This window comes from Lycium ferocissimum, chromosome 9 (assembly GCF_029784015.1).
Source record: "Lycium ferocissimum isolate CSIRO_LF1 chromosome 9, AGI_CSIRO_Lferr_CH_V1, whole genome shotgun sequence".
Taxonomy (NCBI): Eukaryota; Viridiplantae; Streptophyta; class Magnoliopsida; order Solanales; family Solanaceae; genus Lycium; species Lycium ferocissimum.
In genome coordinates, this window is record NC_081350.1 from 36,585,635 (window position 1) to 36,613,209 (window position 27,575).

The 27,575-nt window shown below is 35.7% G+C and overlaps 2 protein-coding genes across 2 annotated transcripts; both read right to left on the minus strand.

Annotated features, from left to right (window-relative positions):
• Positions 1-2,862: 2,862 nt before the first annotated feature.
• Positions 2,863-11,660, minus strand: LOC132030521 (signal peptide peptidase-like 2). The gene is made up of 14 exons (XM_059420182.1): positions 11,291-11,660; positions 9,664-9,822; positions 9,449-9,560; positions 9,047-9,169; positions 7,766-7,917; positions 7,480-7,668; positions 6,221-6,255; positions 5,863-6,019; positions 4,995-5,048; positions 4,358-4,454; positions 4,131-4,269; positions 3,626-3,696; positions 3,443-3,526; positions 2,863-3,178 (listed from the first exon to the last, which is right to left on the minus strand). The coding sequence occupies exons 1-14, from the start codon at positions 11,438-11,440 to the stop codon at positions 3,069-3,071; spliced, it is 1,632 nt and encodes a 543-aa protein (XP_059276165.1). The 5' UTR covers positions 11,441-11,660; the 3' UTR covers positions 2,863-3,068.
• A 2,932-nt stretch (positions 11,661-14,592) lies between these two features.
• On the minus strand, positions 14,593-18,922 carry LOC132030522 (UDP-N-acetylmuramoyl-L-alanyl-D-glutamate--2,6-diaminopimelate ligase MurE homolog, chloroplastic). The gene is made up of 6 exons (XM_059420183.1): positions 16,998-18,922; positions 16,307-16,423; positions 15,833-16,008; positions 15,518-15,663; positions 15,038-15,146; positions 14,593-14,899 (listed from the first exon to the last, which is right to left on the minus strand). The coding sequence occupies exons 1-5, from the start codon at positions 18,859-18,861 to the stop codon at positions 15,128-15,130; spliced, it is 2,322 nt and encodes a 773-aa protein (XP_059276166.1). The 5' UTR covers positions 18,862-18,922; the 3' UTR covers positions 14,593-14,899; positions 15,038-15,127.
• Between the last annotated feature and the right edge of the window lie 8,653 nt (positions 18,923-27,575).

The window sequence follows — 27,575 nt, forward strand, 5'->3', positions numbered from 1 at the left end:
GGCCCACATATTTTAAACAACTACTAATATTTTAAAAAAAAATTGTGGCCCACATATTTTAAACAACTACTAATATTTAAAAGGAATTGTGGGTCCCATATTAAACACCAACCAGTAATTAAAAAAAAAAGTGAATCCCATATTAAAAAAACACAGCAACATACTTAAAATACAAAAATGCTTAGAAAATCAAACAATTAAATCAATAATGATGGATTTATTGTTACATGCGTATCAACCCATTAGTGAGAGTAAATGAAATTATTGTACAACAACATACTTAAAATACTTATATATATATAAAATAGTGGAACCCACCATCTCCAAACTCACGGGAAAAAAATGGACCCCATATTAACAAAATCAAGCAATATTAAAAAAAAAAGTGAATCCCATATTAAAAATACAAACAATGTACGGAGCACAAACTACAATATTATATTAATCGTGTTTTGAACATAACACCGGGCAATTAAAAAAAAAAGGGAAGAAAAAAATTGGAAGTCACCATCTCCAAACTCATGGGAAAAAATAAAGTGGACCCCATATTAATAAAATCAAGCAATATTAAAAAAAAAAATGAACCCCATATTAAAAAAAAATATAATATTAAAAAAAAGAAGTGCAGACTTTGTATTCGTAGCAAAGTTTTAGATACGAAACAGCAAACTGATGTTATATTAATCGTGTTTTGAACATCATATATGTATATATATTATATGCATAAAAATAGTGCAAACTAATAATGTCCAAAAAAAAAAAAGTGCACCCCATAAAGGGTGGACCCCATACTAAACAACATAAAAAAAAAATTAAAAAAAAAATGGAACCCACCATCTCCAAACTCACGATAAAAAAAAGTGAACCCCATATTAACAAAATCAAGCGATATAAAAAATAAAAAAAAGTGAACCCCATATTAAAAAAAATAATTTTAAAAAAAAAGTGCAGACTTTGTATTCGTAGTAAACACTAATATAACAAAATTTTAGATACGGAGTACAAACTACAATGTTATATTAATCGTGTTTTGAACACAGTATATATATATATGCATAAAAATAGTGCAAATTAATAATGTCCAAAAAAAAAAATGCACCCCATATTAAAAAATCAAACAATATTCATGTAATTTCCAAAGTATCTCATTAAGTCAATAATGATGGATTCATTGTCACGTGCGTATCAATCCATTAGTGGGAGCAAATGAAATTGCTTTTCTTCAAAAGGTTAGGTAGTCAAACCATACAATTTTCTTTCTTTTTTTATATTCGCCTGAGATCTAATCTAAATTATTAACTATTGTATTTGCTTTATTCCGCCATGTCATTTATTTGTTATATTTACTAAAATAAATATACTTAAAATATTTATATTTTAAAATAAGATACAATTTAATTACTTTTTTATTTTTATTCTTACTCCAATAAATGTGAAGAGAGATTAATGTCGTAGAAAAATATATATCAAATGGAAATCAAATAATGAATAAGATAAATTAGTCAAATTATAATTCTAATCGACGTTTTAAAAAAACCATGCAAAAGACAACATGACAAGTAAAATGAGCTAAGCGAGAATATTTACCAAAAATTAAAAAATAGTATTTCTTCGTTTAAATAGAAATCAATTTCTGCTTTATTTTGTTTTAAACATGTAAAATTAATTTAATAATTTAAATTAGAATTATCCAAATCAAAATTTGATAAAAAAATAATAAGTATTTTACACTTTTAAATTAATCGAATTAAAATTAAAAGTATCACCGATCTTAAATATTCTTTATTGTTTTATCTCAAGAGAGGAAAATAGTTTCTTTTAAACAAATCTTCTCTTTTAAAAAATATTAATAAATTTGCCGATTTTGTATTCGTAGCAACCATTAATATAATAAAGTTTTAGATACGAAGACAAACTACAATGTTATATTAATCGTGCTTTAAACATAATATATATATATATATATATATATATATATATATATATATATATATATAAAATCACTATTTAAAGACAACTATATACACATAGATGCACTATAATCTAAAGTGTTGGGCCCGTGCTGCCGCTAGTTGTTGAAAAAATATGACACAGCAGGTAAAAACTATTTGCTCTTCAACATGATGTGATTCGATAAGAATTTGTGAAAAATCAGTATTTATTCTAAAAAAAACTAAATGAAATAAAAATGGCGAACACTATATAATTTGTGAATATTCACAAGTAAAAAGATCAAACGTGCACGTTTCATGTAATTAAAACAAAATGTGATTAATCAAATATTACAAGGATTAAAATTACAAAAATTCAATAACAAAGGGACCAAAAATTCTGTCATCTTTTTTTCTCGGTTTCTCTCATTTCTTTTATTTATTTCCTCTCACCCTTCTTTGACCATGTCCTAACCCAAACTTGTCATTCCTTAAACACCAAACACACTCCTTGAAAAATATTCACAAACGTCGCACTCATGCTAACATTCTAGAGTGAATTGTCTTTTCTCTCCCGTGTGGTAGACATATTGACAAGTGACTAGATGTCTCTGTTTCCTCTTGTTTGATAGCAAGCACAAGAATTTAATGGATTACCGCAATTGGTGGAATGACAAATTAAAAATTCGGAAGGCTCAAAATTACTTAGCCTCTAAAGAATTGGACGATAAAATAATGCAAAGAATATATTGTCCATCACCAAGGGATGTGGTGCAATGGTTGGAATCCATCCCCGCTTCACTAGTGTTCTAGTCTTAATCGTGACTAGTCTCACCGGTGTGCTTCGAATACCAGATGATTGTTAAAACAAAAAACGAAAGAACATAGTCCAGAAAAGGGGAGGTGGGGTTGAGAAGGAAATAATGTTGACAATAATAAAACAAGCAACTACACGATTTTCACCCAAGGGACAAATGCTGATCAATCAGCTGTACATTAACTGGCACATCAATGTATACTTAACAACTGAAGATTTTGCTAAGCCTTAAACAGCTAGATGATACCAGACTGTTTAATGATTGATGCTAGCAGATAATACTTAGGTCAGTATAATATAATTACAAGAGGAAGATTGCCTTATTCTTCCATTGATTCGAGATGAACATGTGAACACACCCTTTCCGGTTCACCCTTTGTCCAAAGAATTTTCAGGTCACCTCTCTTTCTCCCCAGCATCAAAAAGGTCCCTGCACAAAGGTATATATCGGTTAGGTGATTGATAAACTTGGAACTCCTTGTTCACGAAGATTTAGAACGTGTTTGGTATGACGGAAGTCATTTTCCAAGAAAATGTTCTCCATAGGAAAGTCATTTACGGTATTTGGTTACCAAAAACATTTTTTAATTACTTTTTTTTTTTTTTTTTTTTTTGAAACTGAAACTTTTGTATTCTTCAGCAAGACCTCCAAAGAGCAACTCACACGACTTAAAAAGTATTTGATGAGAATTACCGAGGGTGAATGGGACGATGTAAAGAAGTGCAGGTTGGCCATGACCATCCATTAAGTTCAATGCTACATATGTAATCAGAAGACCTGCGAATGTATTCAAGAGAACACGTATCAAATAGTAGAACAGAAAAAACTCCAACCTAAGCGATAGGCGCATTTTATAAAGTAGATGTCATTAAGTACCTAATCCATATGCAATAATTGCCCACAAGAAGTAACCAGCACGAAGATTCTTCTTTGCAAGCCAATCATACCTGCAAAGGAACAAATTTTATTGATGAACAAAAATAAAGAAAAATTCTGCAATCAGTGTCCGAGATCTCTATGGTGTCTATTTTATCGAGGTATTGGATGTGTGTATTTGGGGAGTGAGCAGGGTGAAGAAAGGGTCCAAGATGTCTATGTTTTCCATTGTATCAAAATATTGGATGTGTGAATATTGAGGTGCATATGATAATCTCGTAAGTTGTCAAAGTTATTAACTCAATATCATAACAGAAAGAAGACTAAATTACGACGCTATGTGACAGTTGCAAGCCTAAATACAAACCCCTACTCCCCAACTCGACTTACCCTCCCAAAGAAAACCACATAGATTGCTAATAAAGTGATGAACAAATTCCAAGGTTCGTTTGGTTTTTCTCCCTTAATAAGATAAAGGTTAAAACTGTAAGTGCGGACATCAAACCTAAGTGAAAATGCTACTAGCAGGCCAGGCAAAAGGATGTCACCGAAGCCAATAATGCTGTAACCACCCCATGGATCAAATAGTCGTGGAATCTTCAGCAGCATTGGAATACCATCCTCCCCACTTTTATCACCACGAGCTACCTTCAAAAACATGGAAAATTCAAATTACTGACTTATATCTGGAAGCAACTCCCATTAACATCAAAGTGAAATTAAGTGATTTACCTACCACAATCATCACACTTTCATGGAAGAGACTCTTAGAAGCAAACACCCAAAATATGTCGTAGATGAAGGCACAACCCAAAAGAACTGTACCGACCTGAAATTTAATGCTAGTTAATATTTAAAAGAAATGATAAGATCATCATAAGATCTTTTCTGTAAAAGAGAAATGCTAGTAGAGTGAGCATTAAAATAGTACATTGCACTCAGAGATTCAATTGATCTAGCACTTGCTCTTCAGAACCATGTAAAGTTAAAACTGGAGATGCTAATAATAGAATAGACAAGGTTGGTTTGACATCTCAGCGATAGTAAGCAACATTTGACTGATGTCAGTCAAAGACAGCATTTAAGATAGTAAACACCTGAAGCAGTGACCTTCTAACAACCGAATAAGAAAATCTCTCAACAAGATTTTTTTAGAAATTTATAAGCGAACTTGGCCACCATTTCTAAAATGCGGGAAAAATGTACTTTGTTTGTGACACTAGAAAGAACATACAACTCAGGGAAACAAGTAAAAAAGAAATCACCAACTTAAAACATGGCATGACTATAAGATAATTGCAAGATGAGATTAACTGGACGTTCACACATGCTCGTTCCATTTAATGCTAAAAAGGGTAGAATTGTTTACCTTGAGATTAGGTATCCGTACAATTTGCAGAACTGTAATTATTAGTGTGATTCCCTATCCAAAAGAAAAAAGAGTAAGATCATTAGTTGATAGACCCCAAACAGTAAAATAAACATAGCCTACAGTTCACATGTAACAGCTGTGGAAAAAAGAGTAAGATCATCAATTGATATACCTCAAACAGTAAAATAAACATAGCCTACAAATGAGAAAACTCAGTCTCACATAATATAGCATCGGCGGCGGTGGGGGGGGTCTGTGTGTTGGGGGGGGGGGGGTGGGGGTGACCGTGAAAGCCAGTACTATTGGGAACAAAAACATCATGGTAGTACCTGGTTGAACTAACCAATTAACTCACCATGTCTCATTCCTCATTCCAGCTGAGATTAAAGGTACATGATCTGGTCCTTTTTTTTCCGATATAAAGGAATATGGATCAGTCATTATATTTACTACTCCCTTAATGTTATTTCATGTGACATGCTTGTTCAGAGTTACTTTGAATAAGAAAGAAATTATTATTCCGATTTTGAATTGTCAGATATATTTGAATTTGGAATATGTGAAATTGTATGGAATAAAACAGTAAATGTAATGGTGTCAAACATCTTAGGATGTCAAAATCCAACTTTGGGCAGCAAACAACAAAGTCAAAGGACAACAATCTAGTATGGGTTCAAAACTGCCAAATTTTTTGATAGACTTGAAAATGCAGGGCACTAAAATTTCAACAGACTTTGTTGAAAGAAAAAAAAGGTTTGCAGAGGATATCAGATAAACTAGCATTTCAGAAATACAAAGATATTGCTTAAAGGAAAAAAAATGGTCCTTACAAGTATGTAAGAAAACAAAAAGAAATAATCCTTACAAGTATGTCTTGACCTATCCAGCCAAAAGAAGAATTTCTGTACACTGCCCAAACCACTGCAAAAGTTATGCAGAATGGGGAAACAGCCAAAGTAAGATAAGAGACAGCACCAAAAATGGGTAATTTAATGAATGACTCTCCCGTGCGCTTAAACCACCTGAAAAGGAAAAAAACACCAGAAACAATTAGACATTAACTGTGTAACAGAACTTCCAACTTCGTTATCAAAAGCAGAAGTTCCAATACCATATCTAAATTCTGAAAGGAGAGACAGCAAAGTGCTATTACCTTACCTTATCAAATAAAAGAGACAGCAAATTACACTATGTATACGCAAATAAAGTAAAACAAATGATACCTTGCTAGCAAGGCAACTAAGCAAGTTTGTAGCCCCTGCACGTGAAAGGAACCGAAACAACATCATTAACAGATTGCGGAAGCCAGAACAAGGTCATAGAAAGAGAGGAACAGATAAACAATATAAATATAGTAGAATTAGAAATCTGCTTCTCTAATATAAGTTGATTTTATTCACTCCCTCTTGTAATTATGTAAGACTGCCACAGTTCTCAGTGGAATCAATCTTACTATTAATATACATACATGTTACCTTATAAAAAAATAAAAAAATTAAGTTGACAATACATTCATATGTTGTACAACTTATACATTGCAAATATATAAATATATACTAAATAACTGATTTATTTATTTGATTTTGAAAGGTTTATAAATAACTAATTTATAATAAGATGGAAACTTACTGAGCACTAACTAATCATAAGGTTTTTTTTTTTTTAATCTGAAGAGCTAATGCAAATCATGAATGGACCATATCTAATGGTATTCTTCTATATGGTTACAAATTTCGAGGATATGTTATCACCAGAGGCGAATCCACGATTTCAAGAGGATGGGTTCACCATTAGCTACGGGGTTTTTTGATTTCTTTTGCCTTTTGGGACTTGAGTAATTAGGAATAAAGGAAAAAAAGTCATTAGATGTAATATGAAAAAAGAAACCCGTTGAAACCCGTTTTTTACTTTTGGGTAATTAGAATTATAGAAGAAAAAGGATTTAGAATAATATAAAAAGGAGAGGTGAAAGGCTGTTTAGAAAGAAAAAAAAAAGCATAAAACGTGCAGGAGCTCAGATTCGATCCCTGGACCTTGAGGAAATAAACACAACCCCTAACCAGTGTTCCACTCGACCTGGTTGGACCACGTGTTCCTTCAGTTAATATTATATATATTTTCAGAATTATACACATAATATATCGAGCTTAGTCGAGTGACCATGTGTTCACATGACCCAAAATTTATACCTAAATTCGCCTCTGGCTATCACATAGCATAGGATTAGAATAAGACAATAATGTTGCTAATCATATCCTGTATACGTATTATAGAAGTTGTAGCATTTTCAACATCGCTCCTCCTAATCTCGTGTCACACATTGTTAAGAAAAGATATGTACCCCCAAGGTGCACCGCTATCCTGCCTGAAATGTTATCCCACTATAACCATCTAAAGCAGTCAAACTTGGACAAGTATATCATCTGCGAACACAAGTCTATGGACTAAAGCATAAATAACATGTCATAGCAACCACACACACCTCTACACCACCGATGCAAAAGAGAACCACCAAGATTTCAAAGAACCACGTGAACCTCATCAACTTATACAATACAATCAAGGCGCAGGAAGCAACAACAACAAATAAGAATGCCGATATCACGTTTATTTCCATCACAGTGCTTGAACCACCAGTTCCAAAATTTGAAAGCTCTTCCTCTGAAGCATCCTACAACAAGAGACGAATAGGAAATTAATGTAAAACTGAAGCGCAACTATCTCACCATACTCTAGTAAAGATCGCTACTAAATTAAGGATGGATGACCTTCAACAGCTTGTCCTGCTCTATAGCTGTTTCTTTAGCACTCCAAGCAGACCAATAAGAACCACACAAGATTGTACCAACAGCCATCAGCCACAAAAATACTTCTGCACTGTCCACTACAGGTCGTTTTGGAGAGTAGAGTTGCACGGTAACTAAATGAAAGAGCAAAAGATTTGGAAAAAGATTGTCACTGTCAAAGTTAAAGTACCACGAGTCTCAAATTCATTAAAAAAAAAAAAGGTATGAAAGCCTTTAAAAACAATGAGCATAGTGAATGCTTTTCTAAGATAACTAAAAAATTATAAGCATTGCAAAAAGAAAAAGAAAAGGATATCCATTGCTCTAAGGTAGATTTATCTCAATGCATAAAAAGAACATCCGAATCTCTGGAGAAGTGTATTATCATTTGCTCACCTCTGCATGTCTGTCTACCTTGCTTTGTGTATAGACAAGTTACAGGCTGAATCCCTCACGTTCTATGTTTATATAGAGCATGATCAAATTAGAAAATTACTTATCATATCAACTATTATAATTCCTCCACAATTCACCAGTTTAGACAAGGCACTCTAATATGTGACTGGTTAGTCACTGCAATAGCACTCTATCTACATGACAAGCTCATATCTCTAATGGAACCTAAAACGTCCAAGCTTATTTTTCCTTTTAAGATTATATCTGTACTATAAGCATGTAATTAGACAAAATTGTGCACCATAATTATCTCTTGGAAATAAAACCTTTGAAGTACTTCATATTCATCATTTGAGTCTATGACAAAGTTCAGTTTTGAAAGTACAAAAACTACACATAGCCCAAAGTTAACAATCATGAATTTGCAGGAGCATGAGGTGATTAACTGTGAAATTTAGTACTATTCCTATCATATGACTGCAGGCCAAATTAACCATGATATCCGCACCTGACTTCTATCTGTACGTGCAGCTATCATTTAACAGCATTTTTCTGATCAAGCACATTATTGTTATTTTTCTATAACCAAGAAATCTATTGTGAATAGTTGGTTCATCAGGTCCGAAACTCAGAGGAGTATGGTCCTGTCCCTCTACCCTGCTCCTACTCACATGCAGGGCTTAACGGTGACGTGTTCACAATCTACACAGACAGTTCTGCTTCCTTATCATAGAACCAAAGCCCTAGGAGCTTGATCGAGTATATTATTTAACAGCATTATCCCTGCATTGAGCTTTTAACAGTGACTAGAACGTGTTGATTTGAAGTGCTTTCTCATCTGAGCTGCATCTAAACTCAGAATTTTACCTGATGACGAGCCATTTAAAAGCATTTTATTCAGTGTTGTCCCAGCATCCTGAGGTAGCATAACAGCAGGTATGTGTATATCTAGGTCTGTTTCTTCAGGATCACAAACCATCTTGTAGAGTTCTGCAAAACAAATGACACCCGTAAAACAACTGTAAGCGGTGAGTTACTGGCATTGCAGCATTCGATCAACAGAAAAACAGCAAGAGCTCCACACAACCACCTCAGACAGAACAATTAGAAGAAATAAGAAATTTTTGATCTATAGACTTCATTTTTCCAAAACTTATTATTGCTGCAGAAGACATCCAATTACTGGCATCAACCTGAGTACACCACATATTATAAATAGCTTATAATCATAATTTTATAGTCCATGCAGATTCATCAATCACCAATTACCTTTTTGATTATTTACTATCAGGATTGCCGAAGCCCCTGCAGCTTCAGCATTACTAGCCTTCGTTGTGAATTTGCAATGGCCACGATCTACCATGATGACCTCTCCAGCAAGCTATCAAAATGAAATGAAAAATAAAAGGCATTGTAAGAAGCATAAAGCAAAAGGCCCCAGGTATACATATAGTTATATTAAACATTTACATGGATAAAATAACCTTTTTCCTTGGAGGCTTGCAACAATCCCGAGGGTCAGAAAGAGTAAGCGGAGTTTGCTGTGCATTTTTCTCCTTTGACACAATAGTAGTGCCAAATCTAGCACCAACACCAACAAATTCTGCATCCTCTTTACCATCAATCCAAGTTTGAACTTTCACCTAACCAAAGCATCAACAAAAGGCAATTAAAGGATAACATGAATAAGCCATTGAAGTGTTAAGCACCAGCAAGGTAAATCAAAAGTTAACTTCTTTGGCAACCATGTTAAATAAAGATGTAGAGCCGAGGGTCTTCCGGAAACAGCCTCCCTACCTAAGGTAGGGGTAAGGTCTGCGTACACTCTACCCTCCCCAGACCCCACATTGTGGGATTCATTGGGTATGTTGTTGTTGTTGTTATTTAGACAATGAAAAGTCCTGCACTCTAGCAGCTTAACAGAATATGTGACATTAGATCCAATGTAACATCTGCAATTAATATTACATGAACTTTTAGGAAATATAGTATGTTGTTATCTTCAAAAATTGCCCCAAGGTCAATAATGTTAATAAAAAAACAAGATTACGACCTAATAAAGAAAATCAAATAATAACTTAAAACATCAAAAGGGAAGAGGAAAATAAATTGGAACTGGGATGGACATAATTTTTTTATAAGGTAGAAATAATTTAATAGACAAAGATTAGTTAACATGGGATCACACTGAAAATAGCACCTCGCACAGCTTCCAATAGTCCAAGCACAATAAAGCAAAACTAAACAAAATAGAGGAAACCTAGTTGAAAAACAGGATCCAGCTAAAAGTATTCAATAATGCATGCACAATAAAGAAAAACCGAACAAAATAGAGGAAATTCAGTTGAAAAATAAAGGCAAAACAGGATCCAGCTAAAAATATTCATTAATGCAAACACAATAAGCAAAACCAAACAAAATAGAGGAAACCTAGTTGAAAAACAGGATCCAGCTAAAAGTATTCAATAATGCATGCACAATAAAGAAAAACCGAACAAAATAGAGGAAATCCAGTTGAAAAATAAAGGCAAAACAGGATCCAGCTAAAAGTATTCATTAATGCAAACACAATAAGCAAAACCAAAAAAAAATAGAGGAAATCCAATTGAGAAAATTAACTCAACATATGATCAAGCTAAAAACAGCACCTTCCACAGCTGAATTTTCATTAGTTAGCAACAACTTGAACCCAAAGAAAATAGAGGACACCTAGTTGAGAAAATATAAGTAAAATAGGAGTCGAAGAGAAATTAACCTTTTACACCTTACCAGCACAAAGGGGCTAAAAATGACACCTTTTACAACTAAATATTCACTAGACCGACTTCAAGAACTCAAAACAGCACAAAACTGAACAAAACCCAGATAAGATAATCACCAAATACGTAATGGGTCGAAGAGAAATTAAGCATTAGATATTAGGAAAAAAAAATTAAAAAAAGCACCTTTTACAACTTAATTTACACTAATCCGAGTACAAGAACACAAAAGCACACAAAATTGAAAGTAACCCAGATAAGATAATCACCAAAAACGTACTGGGTCGAAGAGAAATTAGGTTAAAAATTCACAAAAAAAAAAAAAAAAAAAAAAAAAAAAAAAAAGGTTTACCAACACAAAATCATTCTCACAACCAGGCTTCTTGGGTGCCACGTCATCATCATGAACAATGTCACCAGCTGTAACTTTAGCAGGAATGTTGAGTGAAAGTAATACAACTCCACAGATGAAAATTACAAAGCTAATCCTATGGAAATCCATAGAGATTTCTCTTAAGTTCAATTGAAATTTCTCCTTTTCTTGATCATACAATGTATTTACAGAAGAAAGTTTTATGAAGAATTGAAGAAGAAAAAAAGGCAACTTTAACTACTATTAACTTTTTAATCATACAAAAAGTGAATTCTTGTGAGAAATTATTAGAAAAACATTATCAGTTTGATCAGAGTGGACTTGGATCTACTGTTTTTCCAACTGACATCACCAAGCATGGGTTTTGTGGTCTTATACGACACCGTTTAGCTTATTACAACTTCATTGCTAATAACGTTATCTTTCTTTTATTTATTTTTTAAAAGTTTAATTAGTACTCCCTCCGTTCATTTTTACTTATCCAGTATTCTAAAAATAGATTTTCACTTTTAACATATCAAAAGAACATAATTTATTTTTTTCTATTTTACTCATAGTATTAATTACTCACTTTAAATCATTTTTAAAATTTAATAAAAATATGCATCAATTAATATATATACATTGGTAATATTATGTACTCCATTTATTATTTCTTAAATAGCGTAAAAAGTACAAAGTAGACAAGTAAAAATGAACAGAGGAGGTATTATTTTTGTTTTTCTTCTCATGGGAACCAAAATTTGCTTTTTGTAGAATGCAACAATTAATTATAGAGGAAAATATCTTTTTCCTATTTCTTCTTACAAATTACAATAAGAAGAAAATTTGAAAACTTTTTTGGTTTAAATTTTTTTATTTAGTAAAAATTCTTATAATTAATGAAAAGTGGAACTTACCAGTCATCATAAGAATTAACAAAACCATATTTTTTTGGGAAAAAAAAACAAAAAAAAGAACCAAGACAATGTAAGAGTCAATATTGTTGGTTGCAAACTTCCATATGATAATGTTTAATAGACTTAGGAGCTTGTTTGAAGTTTTTGAGTTTACAAATTCAGTTTTCTTAAAATGTTTTGCGTTAATTCTTAAACTAGAAATATATTTTTTTCCTTTTATGTAAGGAAAACGAAAAAAGAAACTTCTTTTTATCTTGATATGGAATAACGTGAAAATATAAAATTCTTGACATCTTATTTATGATTCTATTCTAAGCTACTCACTCTGTCATTTTCAATTGTCCTATCATAGTGATTTTTACAATCTGCTTATGTGGATTTTGAATGCTGATGAGTGCCGGCCATTTAATCGCTTTGTTAAACTAAAATTTGTTCTAGAACTTTGAACTTTTCTAGGTGAATTTACTAATTTATTAAATAGCAATTAGAAGATTTTATATGAGAGTCTGCAGAATAAAATCCTTTAATATACTCCTTCCGAATAAAAAAGAATGTCCACTTATCAAATCAAAAAAGAATTAATTTTATTTTTTCCAAATTTGCCCGTATTAAGCATTATGTAATCAAATCTCAATACCTATTTAATTAGAGACAGTTTTGTCAAATTATCTATTTTTATCTAGAGTTGGTATTTTTTCTTAAGGGATGTGCAAATGGGTGAGTGGAAATTTTTTTTGATCGGGAGGGAGTATCTCTAAAGGTCAATAAATAAGTTGAACATTTAAAGTTGGGCAAAATAAGCATGTTCACTCCCAAAAAATTTCAGAACTTCCACTTTACATCAATATCAATGAAGAAATAGAAGAAGAGTTAGTATATAACATTCCTCATATTATTAATCTGTTATATTTCACTATCAGGTGAAAAGAAACAAACATGATGTGACAAAAATTTGGTTGAAGTGCAAATATGTTTCAACTTGTTCCCAACTTGATCTAAGTTGGGTGGAATATACGGCATTCATCCAATTTAGTCACCAATTTGAATTTCTTATTTTTATTGCTTCTAATAAGGGATGGGATAAATGATAAACAGTGGAGAAATTCAAAGCGGTTGAATTGTGAGTTGAGAGAATGAGTTCTGAAATGTATATCTAATTATATACACATATAGTTCAAGCTTAAAATATGAGATTTTCGTAGACTCATGATTGGATCCGCCACTAACTTCCCAATTGGTTATAGTAGGTAATGGATATCCCCAAGGATTTTACCTAATAATATACTTTCCACTTAGGTGCGTGTATAGCTCTCACGTATGCATCTTGCATAGAAATTATAGCACGCTGATGGAATTTGATGTGATGACGGTAGCGTTGCGGCCACCTTGCACGCCTCAATTATTTCATGGGAAATTTGCTACTTCCCACCAGAATAGTTACCAAGTAACTTTGTTTACCAGAGCTTAAGATGAAATTTCCTAGTGTTTTTTTCATTATATTCTTCTCACTTCATTGACTACTAGACCACATCCTTAGGTGCAATGTATTGTCATATATTATGAAGCTGCATGTGACAACTTGGCATGGCCACCCAATGGCGGAGCCACAGCCCGGCAAGGGTGTTCAACCGAACACCCTTCGCCGAAAAATTATACCGTGTAGACATGTCAATTATTACATATTACAAACATATATTACATATTGAACACCCTTAATATATAGATTATATGAATTCGAATACCCTTAACAAAATTCTTAGCTCCGCCACTGTGGCCACCTCATTAAGTCCTTGAGGTGGTTGGTTCCTGTCTTGATCATGATTATTCAGTAGCTATCAGTGACCTGTGTAACAGGCTCTTGGCACAGTTTGTTATCTGCTTAGTGACATTGGGTAACTTGTAGCTCTATAACAAAAGATTCTTATGTTTTTCAGTGAACAAATAACTAAAGCTTGTTTTATAATGTTGTGATGTATAGTGGTTGAAATGTGTTTTTCAGGGTCAAAAGATCAAAATTTTAACTCTTATGCGTTGCTGTGGATCTAATTGCGGAGAACCTGAAGACCACTGGATTAAAGGCATTGAAGTGTTCAGGAGGCAGACACTGTGACACTGCCTAGATTTAGTGTATTAGAAAGAATATAAAACAGAGACTATTTTTTTTAATAATGGTGACAGCCTAGTCTCTTGCGCGCACTTTGACTATTTAACTAGGTACCTGTTAGCTCCCCCTGCATAAGTACTACAAGTATTGGATAGCTCAACCCACCAAGGCTTGAGAGATACTCCATACAATTGTGAGATATAGCCTAGAGTAGCCATTTCTGTATCAGAGCTGTATTTGACTTTAATTATTGGTCCTTACTCTAGTCCCATGCTAAGTTAATACAAGGGTGTCACTTTTTGATCATATAGCTGTTGCTGAAGAAAGATCTTCCACTATCACAGGAAATCCTAATCTGAAACAACAGAACAGCATCTTAACTTGATAATTGCTCTTTATCTCTATGTACTTTCTATACAAACATAATTCGATGAAGGGTGGGAGCACTTAATGAATCTCAGTCTAGATATGGAGATCCCTATCAAAATCAAGCTACAGGTTCTTACAAAACTGGACTCTGCTTTGGGCGATGTGTTGCCGTTTCTCTAGAAAATCACCAACATGTAACGGCGGCAAAGTGTTAATCTGCCCAAAAGAAAAGGCACTTAAATTCTATTTATTTCAGGAAAAAAGATCAAAACTAAGAGGAAATGAAGGAGCTTTCATGTTCCAGATTGTGAAAAGCAAAAAGCGAGAACCGGGGGTGAATGCAAAGAAACTTACAATGTTGATTCAAGTTTAATGGGCACTCCACCATGGCTATCTGCCGTCAGCACACTTTTAAGATCTTAACATACACTTTACAGCATCGTATCAATGACTCTCCGGTAACCTACAGCAGCATCGTAATATGAGGGTTAATTATACGCCAGTATTAAAGTTGGCGTCGTCCTATCAAATCAAGAATTTCATTCAAACTTCTATTCTCCAGCCTTTTCATTTCCTTCCTTTACTTGACCACAATAACCTGTAATCCTTAAGACACCAAAGAGCAGCTAGAATATTGTTTTTGCAAACAGCAAAGTTAGAAACTTCCTTTTATCTTTGCCCAGTCGGTCATACAAGTAACTCTATAAAGTTCTAGCTTCTACCGAGTTGCTAGTATAAAAACTGTAATGATTAGATGAAGACCTCAACAAGTAATAATTGCATAATAACTGTTTGACAACTACAAACATTGACACAGAAGACAAAGGTACATACCGCCATGGGAATTCACTTGTGTCAATTCCAGCTTGGTGAAGTTCATCAACATACTGTAAAGCTTCTCTACATTCCTCTCGATCATCAAAAAACTCCTTCTTCTCACCTTCTATTTGGTATGTCTCATGGCCTTTTCCAGCAACCACCTGGTTAACAGGAACTGGATTAAACAACACAAATAAAATTGAATCGCCTAGTAAGCACTTACTATTATGAATATGTTTTTACCCAAATAAGATGTAGCTTGTACAATGGGCTAGCTTTTGAAAACAAATAACAAGGACAAAAGAAGAAGACTGGAGACAATGAACTTACAACTATATCACCTTCCTCACCCATGGCAACGGCACAGCGCACAGCCACACGTCTGATATCATGTAGGAAGAGTCTGTGGCCATTAGAAAGAGGGGGGTAATAATCATTCTCTCCGTGTTTCAAGTAGTCCTGCATAGTCCATCCTACACCAGCCAACATATCATCCAAGATGTCCACTGAGAGAAGATAAGATGATATATAGCTTCAGTGTGGACTCCCAAACATGTGAAGCAAGCGCATTCAACACTAATTTAACCGAATTGAGTGCATAAACAGTGGCAGGGACAACTTAATCCAGCCTAGTGTAGCATATATAATATCAGATAGGACACTGAAACATACTATTTTTCTAGGATCAGATCAGCGACTACCAGTTTACATAATCTTATAGTGGAAAAGAAAGCCAAATGATCTCAAATATGATGATTTCCAGAAACCTTCTCTGTTATATCTTCTTCAAGCTATGATACTTACAAGGATCCTCAGTCTTTGGATTGTCGGATGTCAGAATCGTCACATCACTTTTATCTGTTGCTATCTTTGCCATTATGGGTCTCTTCCCTCTGTCGCTCTCTCCAGCACAACCAAAAACTTCAAGCAACAAAACAGGTATTACCTCAGTAGTTGAAAACATTAATGAGAAATGTTAATAAGGATAAAGGGGGATGACAGTCAATGGTTTGAAAACAAATTTGGTTCATGCCTCAGGGCAAAACAAAGTAGTACCCTGGGGAAGCTTCTGCAGGGCAACACCTCTAACTTAATGGCCTGGCTTGGTTTATACTTGTAATCTTGAAAGATTTAAAATCCTTCGACAAAATAACTACGTTTGATTAACTTCAGTCTCAACGACACAAACTATACGTATAACTTCTAGGTTGATGCTCTATTCACTTACATTTTCACTTCATTCAGGAATAAAATATGCGGATTTACATGTATGTGTGTGTAAGTCTATATCCAAACCACAGTTCTAAGAACATGAGAACTTTCCAAGCCCACACTAGAAATTAGAAATATAACGTAAAGCTTGAAACTTTGCTCCACCTAAGTTCTTATGCAGAGAAGCATGCATAAGGAAAGCAGAGACTTGCTATTTTAACACGAGCATTTAAATGCACCATTGCTGAATAGAGGAGAGGAGAACAAGTTGCTGATTGCTTACCTGTTATAACCCTCCTAGGGCCAAGCTCTCTCACGTAATCAAGTAGTCTAGATAAAGCATCAGGGGTATGCGCATAGTCTACAATTACTCCGAAAGCCTGTTCCTCATCTATCAATTCACACCGACCAGGGACTGCATCAACCTCTTCAATACCTTTGACAATGTCCTCCAAAGGTGCCCCAACCGCAATCCCAACAGCAACAGCTGCAAGAATATTATAGATGTTATGCCTTCCAAGCAACCCGGACGAAATCTCCAATATGCCTTGAGGTGTGTTGACCAACACTTGAGTCTCAAAGAGAGATAATTGAAACTTTAAGGGATGAACATCAGCATTCTTATTCTCCATTGCAAAAGTCACAACAGGGACATCTGGATTTCCTTGTGCTATAAAGAAAGCTGCACTAGGGTCATCAATATTCACAATCTTACGGTGCCGTGCGGGGTCCACCATCCTAGCAAACAGCTTAGCTTTAGCATCCCTATACTCCTTCTCGTTCCCATGAAAATCTAAATGATCCCGCGTCAAGTTAGTAAAAACTGCAATGTCAAAATCAACCTCATCACACCGACCTAATGCTAATCCATGAGAAGAAGCCTCCATTACCACAGCCTCAGTCCCATTATGAACCATCTTTGCCATTAGTTTCTGAACCAAAACAGAATCCGGGGTTGTATGAGGGGACTCTAACTTGTTATCCCCATAAATATAATACCCTACTGTACTCAACATGCCTGTTCTCAACCCCATTGCTCCATACATTGCCTTTATTAAGTAAGACGTCGTAGTCTTTCCATTAGTTCCTGTAATCCCAATCACAGACATACTTCTAGACGGATGCCTATAAAACGAAGCAGCTAACACTGCAAGCACTGCATTCGTATCCTCCACGATGACTAAAGCTTTACACCCCAAAGTTTCCTCAATATCAATCTCTTTACTAGCTACAACAGCAACGGCCCCTCTCTTATCAGCCTCAGATAAATATAAATGTCCATCGGTTTTCCTCCCAACACAACACACAAACAAATCACCACTCTCAACCAACCGCGAATCGTGTTGTATACCACTAATCTCCACCTCTAAATCTCCATACACCGACACCGGCACTACCCTACTCTCATCTAAAAGCTCAGCTAAACTCATCCTAAACTTAGGTTCAACAATTCTTGGTTTTGCTTTACCAAACTCATCAAAATCAATATCAAATGAAGATAAATCAGTAAATTCACCTTTAACAACCATATCATCACTACTTACCTCAAAATCAGACCTTTCTCCTTCACTTTCTTCACCTTCAGAAATTTCAGTCAGCCCAGTAAGCTCATTAATCTCCTCTAAATCAACAACTTCTTCAGGTTCTAATTCATCAACATTCTCAACCTCAACCTCACTTAAGCCTGTTTTCTTGGGGTTAGGCTTTAAAAGACCTTGTTTAACAAACTCTTTTCTTTTCAAGGCAATAGCTTTATCAATTTCACCAAACAAATCATCCCCAGAATTGTCATTATCATTGGCATTAGGATTATCAGGTGCATCTTCAACATCAGCTAATGCATTTACAAAAATGGACTGTTCTTTCTTGAAAAGCTCTTCTTGTTTTTTTCTTGCTTTAGCTGCTTGTCTTTGTATTTGCTGGAATTTGTTAACACCATGCATTGAATCTTCAGGTGCTTCAGGTGGGTCATCATCTGAGGGGGTGGGGTAGTACTTACCATCAGCTCCAATGGCATAGAGGGGGTTGAGGGTGGTGGGGGTGGTGAGGGTGGTGGGGTACCTTATGAAGGGTTTGAAGTGGAGGGGTGGTGGGGTATGGTGGAGAAGTGAAGGGAAAGGTGGTGGAAAGAGAAGGGTGAAGGGCATGTTTGGTCGGAGTTTGGTCGGAGTTTTAAGGTAAGAGGTTTGCGAGTGTGTCAGTCAGTGTAATGGATAGGGGTTTAAAGATTTTGGAAGGTGAGAAGCCAGAACGACGTCGTTAGATGTTAACTGTTTCAACTACTTATAACTTCTAGGGCAATTCGCCCTTCGTTTGGGTTTCTTTAAATTTTGCTCTCATATTTGAAATCTTTAAATTTTTCTTGCCCATATAACCCGTATCTTGCATCTTTGGACACCTTGGGATTTTTGAGACAAGTTAAGGACAATGTAATGAATTGATCTTGTTTGGTTCATAAGTTGGTTATGAAAAATTTAGATGTGGAAATATCGGAAAAGACTAAGGGTAAAATTGGAATTTTGGAAATGGGTTTCATGAATTACCCAAAATATGGACCAAGAAATTGGGCTTGGAAAAATTTGAAAAAAAAAAAAGGGAACAAGTTGGCCCAAGGCCAAGGGTGGCCGGCCATGGCCTTGCCATGGCCCAAACCCATGTAGTGGTCATGTGTTATGCATGTGATCAACTAAATTATAAGAGGAGCCAAAGTTTCAAGAAAATTCAAGAAACATTTGAACAAGAGAAAACAAAAGAAACAAGAAGAGAGAAGACTAGGCCATTCGGCCAAGTCTTGAAAATTTTGCCCCTCAAAAACTTTGCTTCAAAAATTATTTTCTTGCTATATTCCTACTAATTCAAGGTCCCTCTACAACTTGGCGTAGTTATTTCGGAAGATTGAGCATTGGTTTCATCAATTCAACACTTGAGTGAATTGAAGAAGTTGGAAGGAAAAGGTAAGAATTCATCCCTTCTAATTATGTTATGAAGGTTTGTTTGTGTTGTAGTATATGTAAATGAGTAGAACATATAGAAATATGGAAGTTTGCATGGTGGAAGTGCATGTGTGCATGTGGCCGTGTGGTTGCTATGGTGGGTGTAGAAGTGATGTTGAATTCTATGTTGTATTTTAGTTGTGGTTATTGTGGAGTTTGTATTGGAAATGAAAGTTGAATAAAAATTGGATGAAGTGGGAATTTTTCATGTTGGCCGTGGGATATGTAATGTTGACTTAATGATGGATTTATTTTGTTTAATATGCTAATTGTGTTGTTATGATCCTTACAATGTAAATGAAGGATATATGGGTTAAGTTTGCATGAAAATGGAATGTAGAGGATTATGTCATATTAATGTGATTTTATGGTATTAAGATAATGAAGTGGTTTAAGTGTAGATTGTGGTTGTTGTTAATGAATTTGAGAAATGATAATGTGTTATGAATATGTTTGTCGAAAAATGGAAGTTTCGGATGAGTTATGATTTCGGTGGAAAGTTTGTGTATTTTGCGAATAATGTGAAAAATCATATGTAATGCCTCCAAATGATGTTGGAATAATCTTGGTGAGTAATGAGTATGAAAATATTGATATTGGTTTGGAAATATGAAGTTAGTTTGGAAGTTGTCGCTTTATGTGGAAAGAAGACTATTTATGTTAGTAGGCGATTCTAGCCGATAATTGATGTTGTTAGATTGGTTGTTGTTGATATTTTAGCCGAGTCGAAATCTCGGGGTGACATATTTATAGGGGAGATGCTGCCGAAATTTCGGTAGACAAATACTAAATTTAAGTTGGAAGTTTGAACCTCATGAATAGTAACATATGGCAAAGTGTGACCATTTGTAGGATTTTGACGAAAAGGGATTTGGATTTTGGCAAGCGAAAAAAGGCAAACAAGGTATGTAAAGCTCTCCCATTCCTTCTCTTGGCATGTCTTAGATGTACTAGGCTTGAATTTGGACCTCGGGGACAACTCTACTCCTCGGAATCCACGTTCAAAAACGCCCCTTTTTCATTCAGTAAAATTGAATTGAATGTTGCGCGAATAGTTAGAAAAATTGTTTAAACCTCTAGAACCTGTACAAACGCAATCCAATCATCTTAATATCCTTGTAAGTGACGTTATGAAGTTTAACCTACGTAATTTACATATGCCACCTCATTTGGTCGAGGTGGGCCCACTTTGTCCGAATTTTTCCCTAATGTCCTATTTAAACTACCTTTGAATATGAAACTAAGGAAAACTTTTGACTACCTTTCTAAGTTCTAACGAATAACTGCTATAAGTATTTTATTGAGTTTTATGACCTACCTCGGGATTTGAAACTGCCTCGAAAAGACTATTTTGACACGAACCATTCTGATATCCGAAAGACTTATGTTTTGGTTATTGTCAAACGTTCGCTATAAGTTCCGCCATCTGAGCTATGCTATAGAGTTTCTGTATATGTTTTATATTTTGATATACACAAATAACTCCTAAGATTCTATTTTGATAAGACTCCTCCGCAGCTTTAAAAAGGTATGTGCTATGCCTCGTCCGGACCCTTTTTCATGATATGTCATTTGATTATTCCGTCTGATCTCTGTATGTGTTGTATGATTTATATTGCATAAGTTTCTCACTACTCCACTCGTGGACGCCTCAATGCTTCCTTCACTGAGCCCGGCCGGGATATGTTATCACGCGTATTCCCCGCATTGTTCGCCGTGCCTCGGTGTGAGGGGGCAGGTATATATGTACATGGGTTGTGGTGTATGATGTGCCATGTACACACTCTGATATGATATGATTTGATATGGCCATCTGATATGCTATGATATGTGCACATTCTGATATGATCTGATATGTTGTGGCGCCAGCGTCAGGGGGCGACCACTTTCTGTTTGCCGAGTCCCATGTTGAGGGCCGGCTATGGCATGTTTTCTGCTATGCATCTGTTTATGTTTTATGAGTAAGCATTTCTGATACTCCGGTTATTACTTTTATGTTCGTATATTCGTGTTTAGTTATAATTCGTTTATCGTTGGTCTCTATGCTTTACATACTCGGTACATATTCCGTATCGACCCCCGTTCTTCGGGGGTCGCGTTTCATGCCACGCGGTACACCCGATTGAGTACGGAAGCTTTGTAGGAGATGTCCCGGCGGCGTTGGCAAGCTCCATTTGCTCTCCGGAGTGCCGCCGTGTCGAGTATGCATGATATGTGTTCTGACTGTTTGTTAGAGACTTTGCAGACAGAGTGTGGGTTCTGGATGTCAGTTCTGTAGGCGGCTCCGCCGGCCGTCATGTCATTTTGTATTATGTCATAAATTCCGTATGATTACAAATTCTGTTGATTTGTACATTACAAAAGATATTTCCGAAATATTCGTTGTACTTATCATTTTTGTCTAATTAAGAGTCCAAGAGTTTATGTGTGTAATAAGAGTCAGTGGGTTCTCTCGGCTCCGAATGTGGGGTCGGGTGCCCATCACACCCTAGAAAAATCAGGGTGTGACAAAGTGGTATCGAGCGTGTTTGTCCTAGGGAATGTCGCAAAGTCGTGTCCGGTAGAGTCCCGTTTATGGTGTGAAGCGCGCCACATCTATAAACAGGAGGCTACGGGGCATTTAGGGATTGTTGACCTTCTTTCTGTCTTAGATCGTGCGATAGAGCCAAGTCATAGGAGAATGAAATTCCTATATGTGGGCTTTACATACGATGGAGGAAAGTAAGCGATGACATGAAAGTTACAGAAATGAATTTTGATATATTTGTTCCGCTACCGGAAATTGGAAGCTTTGAATGGCGGGAATGTGTTACATAACTATGTGTTCTGTGGGGTATCGCCAGTATTTGCTATGTACAGGGTTTGAACAGCAGGAATGTTAAAAGAGATCCTGCTGAAAGTGTAAGTTAGAATATTTAGTCAGATATGCTAAAAAGGGGAAAAGAAAATATTGTTAGTAGGCAATAAATGAGATACACTGCCCAGAAGAGTTGTGGATTGGGGTATGGTGTGAAAAGTGATTATAGGAAAGAGTGTGAAAAGTGATTATAGGAAAGACGGTTAACAGTCTGAAAGATCGAGACGAATAACATTCGATGCTTGGTAGAGGTAAAGCCTATTGGAGAATTTAGAGATAATCGACAATCGATTTTTGCGGAAAATTATTATGTAGGAATGGTGCGTGCAGATCTAAACAGGACAATACCCGAAATAACTATAAGTAATGACGACGAGGATATATTTGTTACTATTGAGAAATTGGAAATCTAGGACGAAAGATGAAAATTGTGGAATACGAAGGGTAAAATAGTAAATACGGAAAATAGGACGTGTTATGGAAACGTCTCGAAATTTGTAAGACTTCAATTTGCCCCAGATTATGCAATAAAGGTCATGTGACCTAATGGATGCAATTATACTGGCATTAAAGCATCGTATTTCACCCGAGTTCCAAGGTTAAGCGTGCTAGGACCAGAGCAATTCTGGGATGGGTGACCCCCTGGGAAGTGCACTCAGGGCTCCATAAATGTAAGTGTATGAAATGAATGGGAAATTAAGACAGCCAAAGGGAATTAGAATATGTGGAGTAACTAGAAAGCTTAATAAGGATGGCCACGAAGATAAGTAAAGCCTAATGGCGAAGTGGCCAAAAACGAGGATATGAATTACGTGACTAGAATATACGGGAAAAGTGTGAACATAAAAGTGAGCTATTGAATGTACGAAAGAGACTTACCAAGTTCTGTAGGAAAGTATGGGATCAATATTATATGTTGACGGAAATAACAATGAGAACAGAAAGAGAAGGACTATCATGTTATGATGAATTAAGCTTTAGGAAAGACTTCCCACGTCATCTATAAGAAGCACTACCCCTATTTGGGAAAATCTTGCTTTGAAGAAAAATATATGAGCGATCAATTCGCAATTCATCTAAATGAGCTAAAGTATGTTCCGATCATATCGTGCCTTAGAAGGAGGCCCAAATTGGCGGGCAATAATGCCCGAAGAATCGAGTGTGACTATGATGAAAGAATGTAAAGCGTACGAGTAAGTAATTGCGATCTGAATAGTTTATGTGGAACTCAAGAGTAAACCTGAAGGTAAATCGTGCGAACCGAGTGCTAGGATGCCCTGCGGTGCTTGCCAGGCTCTAGTTCCTTTTGACGATGGTTGAAGAATATTTTCCGATAACCGCTTATTAAATTGTGATCAGCCAACTAGAAATGGAATTCGTGGAAAAAAAAATGGACAGAGACGAAGAAATGAGAAAAGAGTACTACAGAGAGCACTCAAGATGGGCATAATTAATTGACCATTAGTCCGGGATAAATGAAAGATACATAGTTATGGACGAAAGAGGTGATGCAACAAAAGGTCATAAGATAAGATCACTACTAAGATGAAGTTAGTATGATTTCGGGTAAGACTGTAAGTTAATAATGAGTATATGGAAGGAGTGAGAGAACATGAAGCATAAGGAAATATGACATATTACGTATATATGACCTTATCGTGGAAGTAGCGAAAATCATAAGAAACAAGAATTGAGAATTTGTGAAACGACTGATATGTTGTAAGTTTATTGGGAAAGGTAGTTGGTACCTATCTTATGGAAAGAAAGATGGTATCGTCAGAAAGCTTGGAATATTTATCGTCTAATTATAAGTGTTACGAAGTGAAGAATTTGAAACGATTCGACGCATTAACTAACTTTTGACAAGAATAAATGCAATATGATTTGGATATGTTGTTGTTACAATGACGCTATCCGAGTACTAACCGTCAGATCAGATTTTGTACGAGATATTGAGAATTCCTATTGCCCATGAGTGCGTTAGAATTTTATACCAGGGTAAATTAAGTTATAGAAGGTATAAAAGCTATGTGGGTACGGTATGGTATGCAAAATGTATTCGGAAAGAATCCTGTGAGTTTGAAAACTTTGAATGGAGACAAAGGATAGAATATGAATAGACAATGATATAGGAGCACCCTAAAGGAGGGAAGCGGACGGTAGAAATGCGAAGGTAAGATGAAACCAACTGACGTCACAGTTCATTTAGTGTGAATGCTTGAATTGTCTGCGAGATCCTATGCTGAAACCAGTTGGCGTAATCGGAAACCGACAACAAACGAATGGGAATCAAGACGATAATTAAGGGGTTGATGGTAAAGGTTGTGGGTAATATGACTCCAGGTAGTAGATGCTTGTAGAAAGAGAAAGGAATACGACGAAATAGAATTAGCGCATTTTGGCACAAACGAGATATGTAAGGTCGGGTGGATCAAACAAGAGAGATTACGTCTGAAATCAAAAATATGGTATACGAATTATGCGAGGACGGTTATGTAACTCACGAACAATTGCACGTTAAGCAAACCAAGTGAGTACATAACTGATAAGAAATGTAAGGATCCAATATCAACAGTATGGTTATGATGTTTTGAATGCGATATGGGAAATGCAGAGATGGTCTAGACCATGTTACCAAAATGAAAGTGGTACTAAAGGTAAGCAGAACTTGACCAGGACCAATTAAAAATTCCTCCCGATACGGGTTATAAGACGAAGGGAGAAGACAAGGAACAACCTAGAGGTTAGTAAGGCGATACTAAGGCATTTCATGGATTAACTTGCGTATGTTACATACTCTCGCAGAGATTACAATATAATCAGTGACAGTGAAGATTAAGAACAAGATCGCAGAAAAGGAAAATGAAAGAGTTTGAATTGAAGACAGCGGAGTGATATGAAATAAATGCCAAAAATATGACAGATGAAATTAAGAAAATTATGAAATGGCTAAACAGGATTACTAAGACTATGTAAGATTATACCTCAGAAAGGTAGTGAGGTTTTATAAGGACCTACATTTACTATGCCGAACAGAATACCTAGTATGTGGTTAACCCTGGAGTTTTGTCCGGAAGAAATTAAGAACACAAGTAAGTCCTGTACCAGCATTTGCTCTCAACCTGACGGGCGAGCTAAGCGAGCTATTCAGATGTAAAAAAAAAAAAAAAAAAAAAAAAAATAAAAAATAATAATAATAATAATAATAATAATAAGTTACGAGCCCGTATCATTGATTTCAGAGACGACGGGAGCGAACACTTGCTACTTGTGAAGTTTACTAGTAATGATTACTAATTTAGCATTCAGAAAACATTGTAAGAGGCTTTGTATGGCAAGAACGTATGTTACCGATTGGCTGGTCTGGTATGGACAAGACTAAGTTACTTGGTTTGAACATAATCCATCGGACTGTTACTAATGTGAAACTCATTCGGGGACGGTCATTGGCGACTCGGAGCTGACAGAAATCATATATGAGAAATCGGTATTGATGTTTAGAATTCCAGCTTGATGATTGGGTGTTTCTGAAAATATCGACCGTCAAAGGTGTTATGAAATATAATCAACAAGAAAAGCTTAGCCCAAGAGATGTTGGACCTTATTGGGTCATCTGTAAAGTGGGCAAGATCGCCTATGAATTAGATCTGCCACCTGAGGTAGGAGCAGTGCATCTAATGTTCCGCACGCCTATGCTTTGCAAAGATATTGTGACCCCTATTATATTCGCCGTGGAGGGGCATTCGAGGAATAGAAGAGCTGCCCTACGAGAAACGGCCTATTGCGATCCTAGTAGTCAGGAAGGAAAAACTGCGAGACAAAGATGTGGCTTCCATTAGGGTACTATTTGGCGGAATAGCAGCAAGGAAAAAGGTGACTTAAGAAACTCCAGGCGAGATGGAAAAGAAGTGCCCCCACTTGGCTCCGGTACCTACAGATAATTAGGACTGCTTATTTGATTGTATTGATTAATGCACGGGTTGTGCACGATAACCGTAAGAAGGGAACTCCCCCAGATATACTTGTAAGCCCCTATAAGGCTAATTTAACATTCGAGGACGAATGTTCTAAAGGGGGGGAGGATGTTATAACCCGTATCTTGCATCTTTGGACACCTTGGGATTTTTGAGACAAGTTAAGGACAATGTAATGAATTGATCTTGTTTGGTTCATAAGTTGGTTATGAAAAATTTAGATGTGGAAATATCGGAAAAGACTAAGGGTAAAATTGGAATTTTGGAAATGGGTTTCATGAATTACCCAAAATATGGACCAAGAAATTGGGCTTGGAAAAATTTGAAAAAAAAAAAAGGGAACAAGTTGGCCCAAAAAAAGTGGCCGGCCATGGCCTTGCCATGGCCCAAACCCATGTAGTGGTCATGTGTTATGCATGTGATCAACTAAATTTATAAGAGGAGCCAAAGTTTCAAGAAAATTCAAGAAACATTTGAACAAGAGAAAACAAAAGAAACAAGAAGAGAGAAGACTAGGCCATTCGGCCAAGTCTTAAAAATTTTGCCCCTCAAAGCTTTGCTTCAAAAATTATTTTCTTGCTATATTCCTACTAATTCAAGGTCCCTCTACAACTTGGCGTAGTTATTTCGGAAGATTGAGCATTGGTTTCATCAATTCAACACTTGAGTGAATTGAAGAAGTTGGAAGGAAAAGGTAAGAATTCATCCCTTCTAATTATGTTATGAAGGTTTGTTTGTGTTGTAGTATATGTAAATGAGTAGAACATATAGAAATATGGAAGTTTGCATGGTGGAAGTGCATGTGTGCATGTGGCCGTGTGGTTGCTATGGTGGGTGTAGAAGTGATGTTGAATTCTATGTTGTATTTTAGTTGTGGTTATTGTGGAGTTTGTATTGGAAATGAAAGTTGAATAAAAATTGGATGAAGTGGGAATTTTTCATGTTGGCCGTGGGATATGTAATGTTGACTTAATGATGGATTTATTTTGTTTAATATGCTAATTGTGTTGTTATGATCCTTACAATGTAAATGAAGG

Excerpts from the sequence above, each read along its gene's own strand:
- LOC132030521 (XM_059420182.1), bottom strand. The coding sequence starts at position 11,440 with ATGGATTTCCATAGGATTAGCTTTGTAATTTTCATCTGTGGAGTTGTA. Across the intron at positions 9,823-11,290 it reads GTGAGAATGATTTTGTGTTG|GTGAAAGTTCAAACTTGGAT; the intron begins GTAAACCTTTTT and ends TGCTTTGGTTAG. Across the intron at positions 5,049-5,862 it reads GGATAGGTCAAGACATACTT|GGAATCACACTAATAATTAC; the intron begins GTAAGGATTATT and ends TCTTTTGGATAG.
- LOC132030522 (XM_059420183.1), bottom strand. The coding sequence starts at position 18,861 with ATGCCCTTCACCCTTCTCTTTCCACCACCTTTCCCTTCACTTCTCCAC. Across the intron at positions 16,424-16,997 it reads CCCTAGGAGGGTTATAACAG|TTTTTGGTTGTGCTGGAGAG; the intron begins GTAAGCAATCAG and ends TGTTGCTTGAAG. Across the intron at positions 16,009-16,306 it reads TCCAAAGACTGAGGATCCTT|TGGACATCTTGGATGATATG; the intron begins GTAAGTATCATA and ends ATCTTCTCTCAG.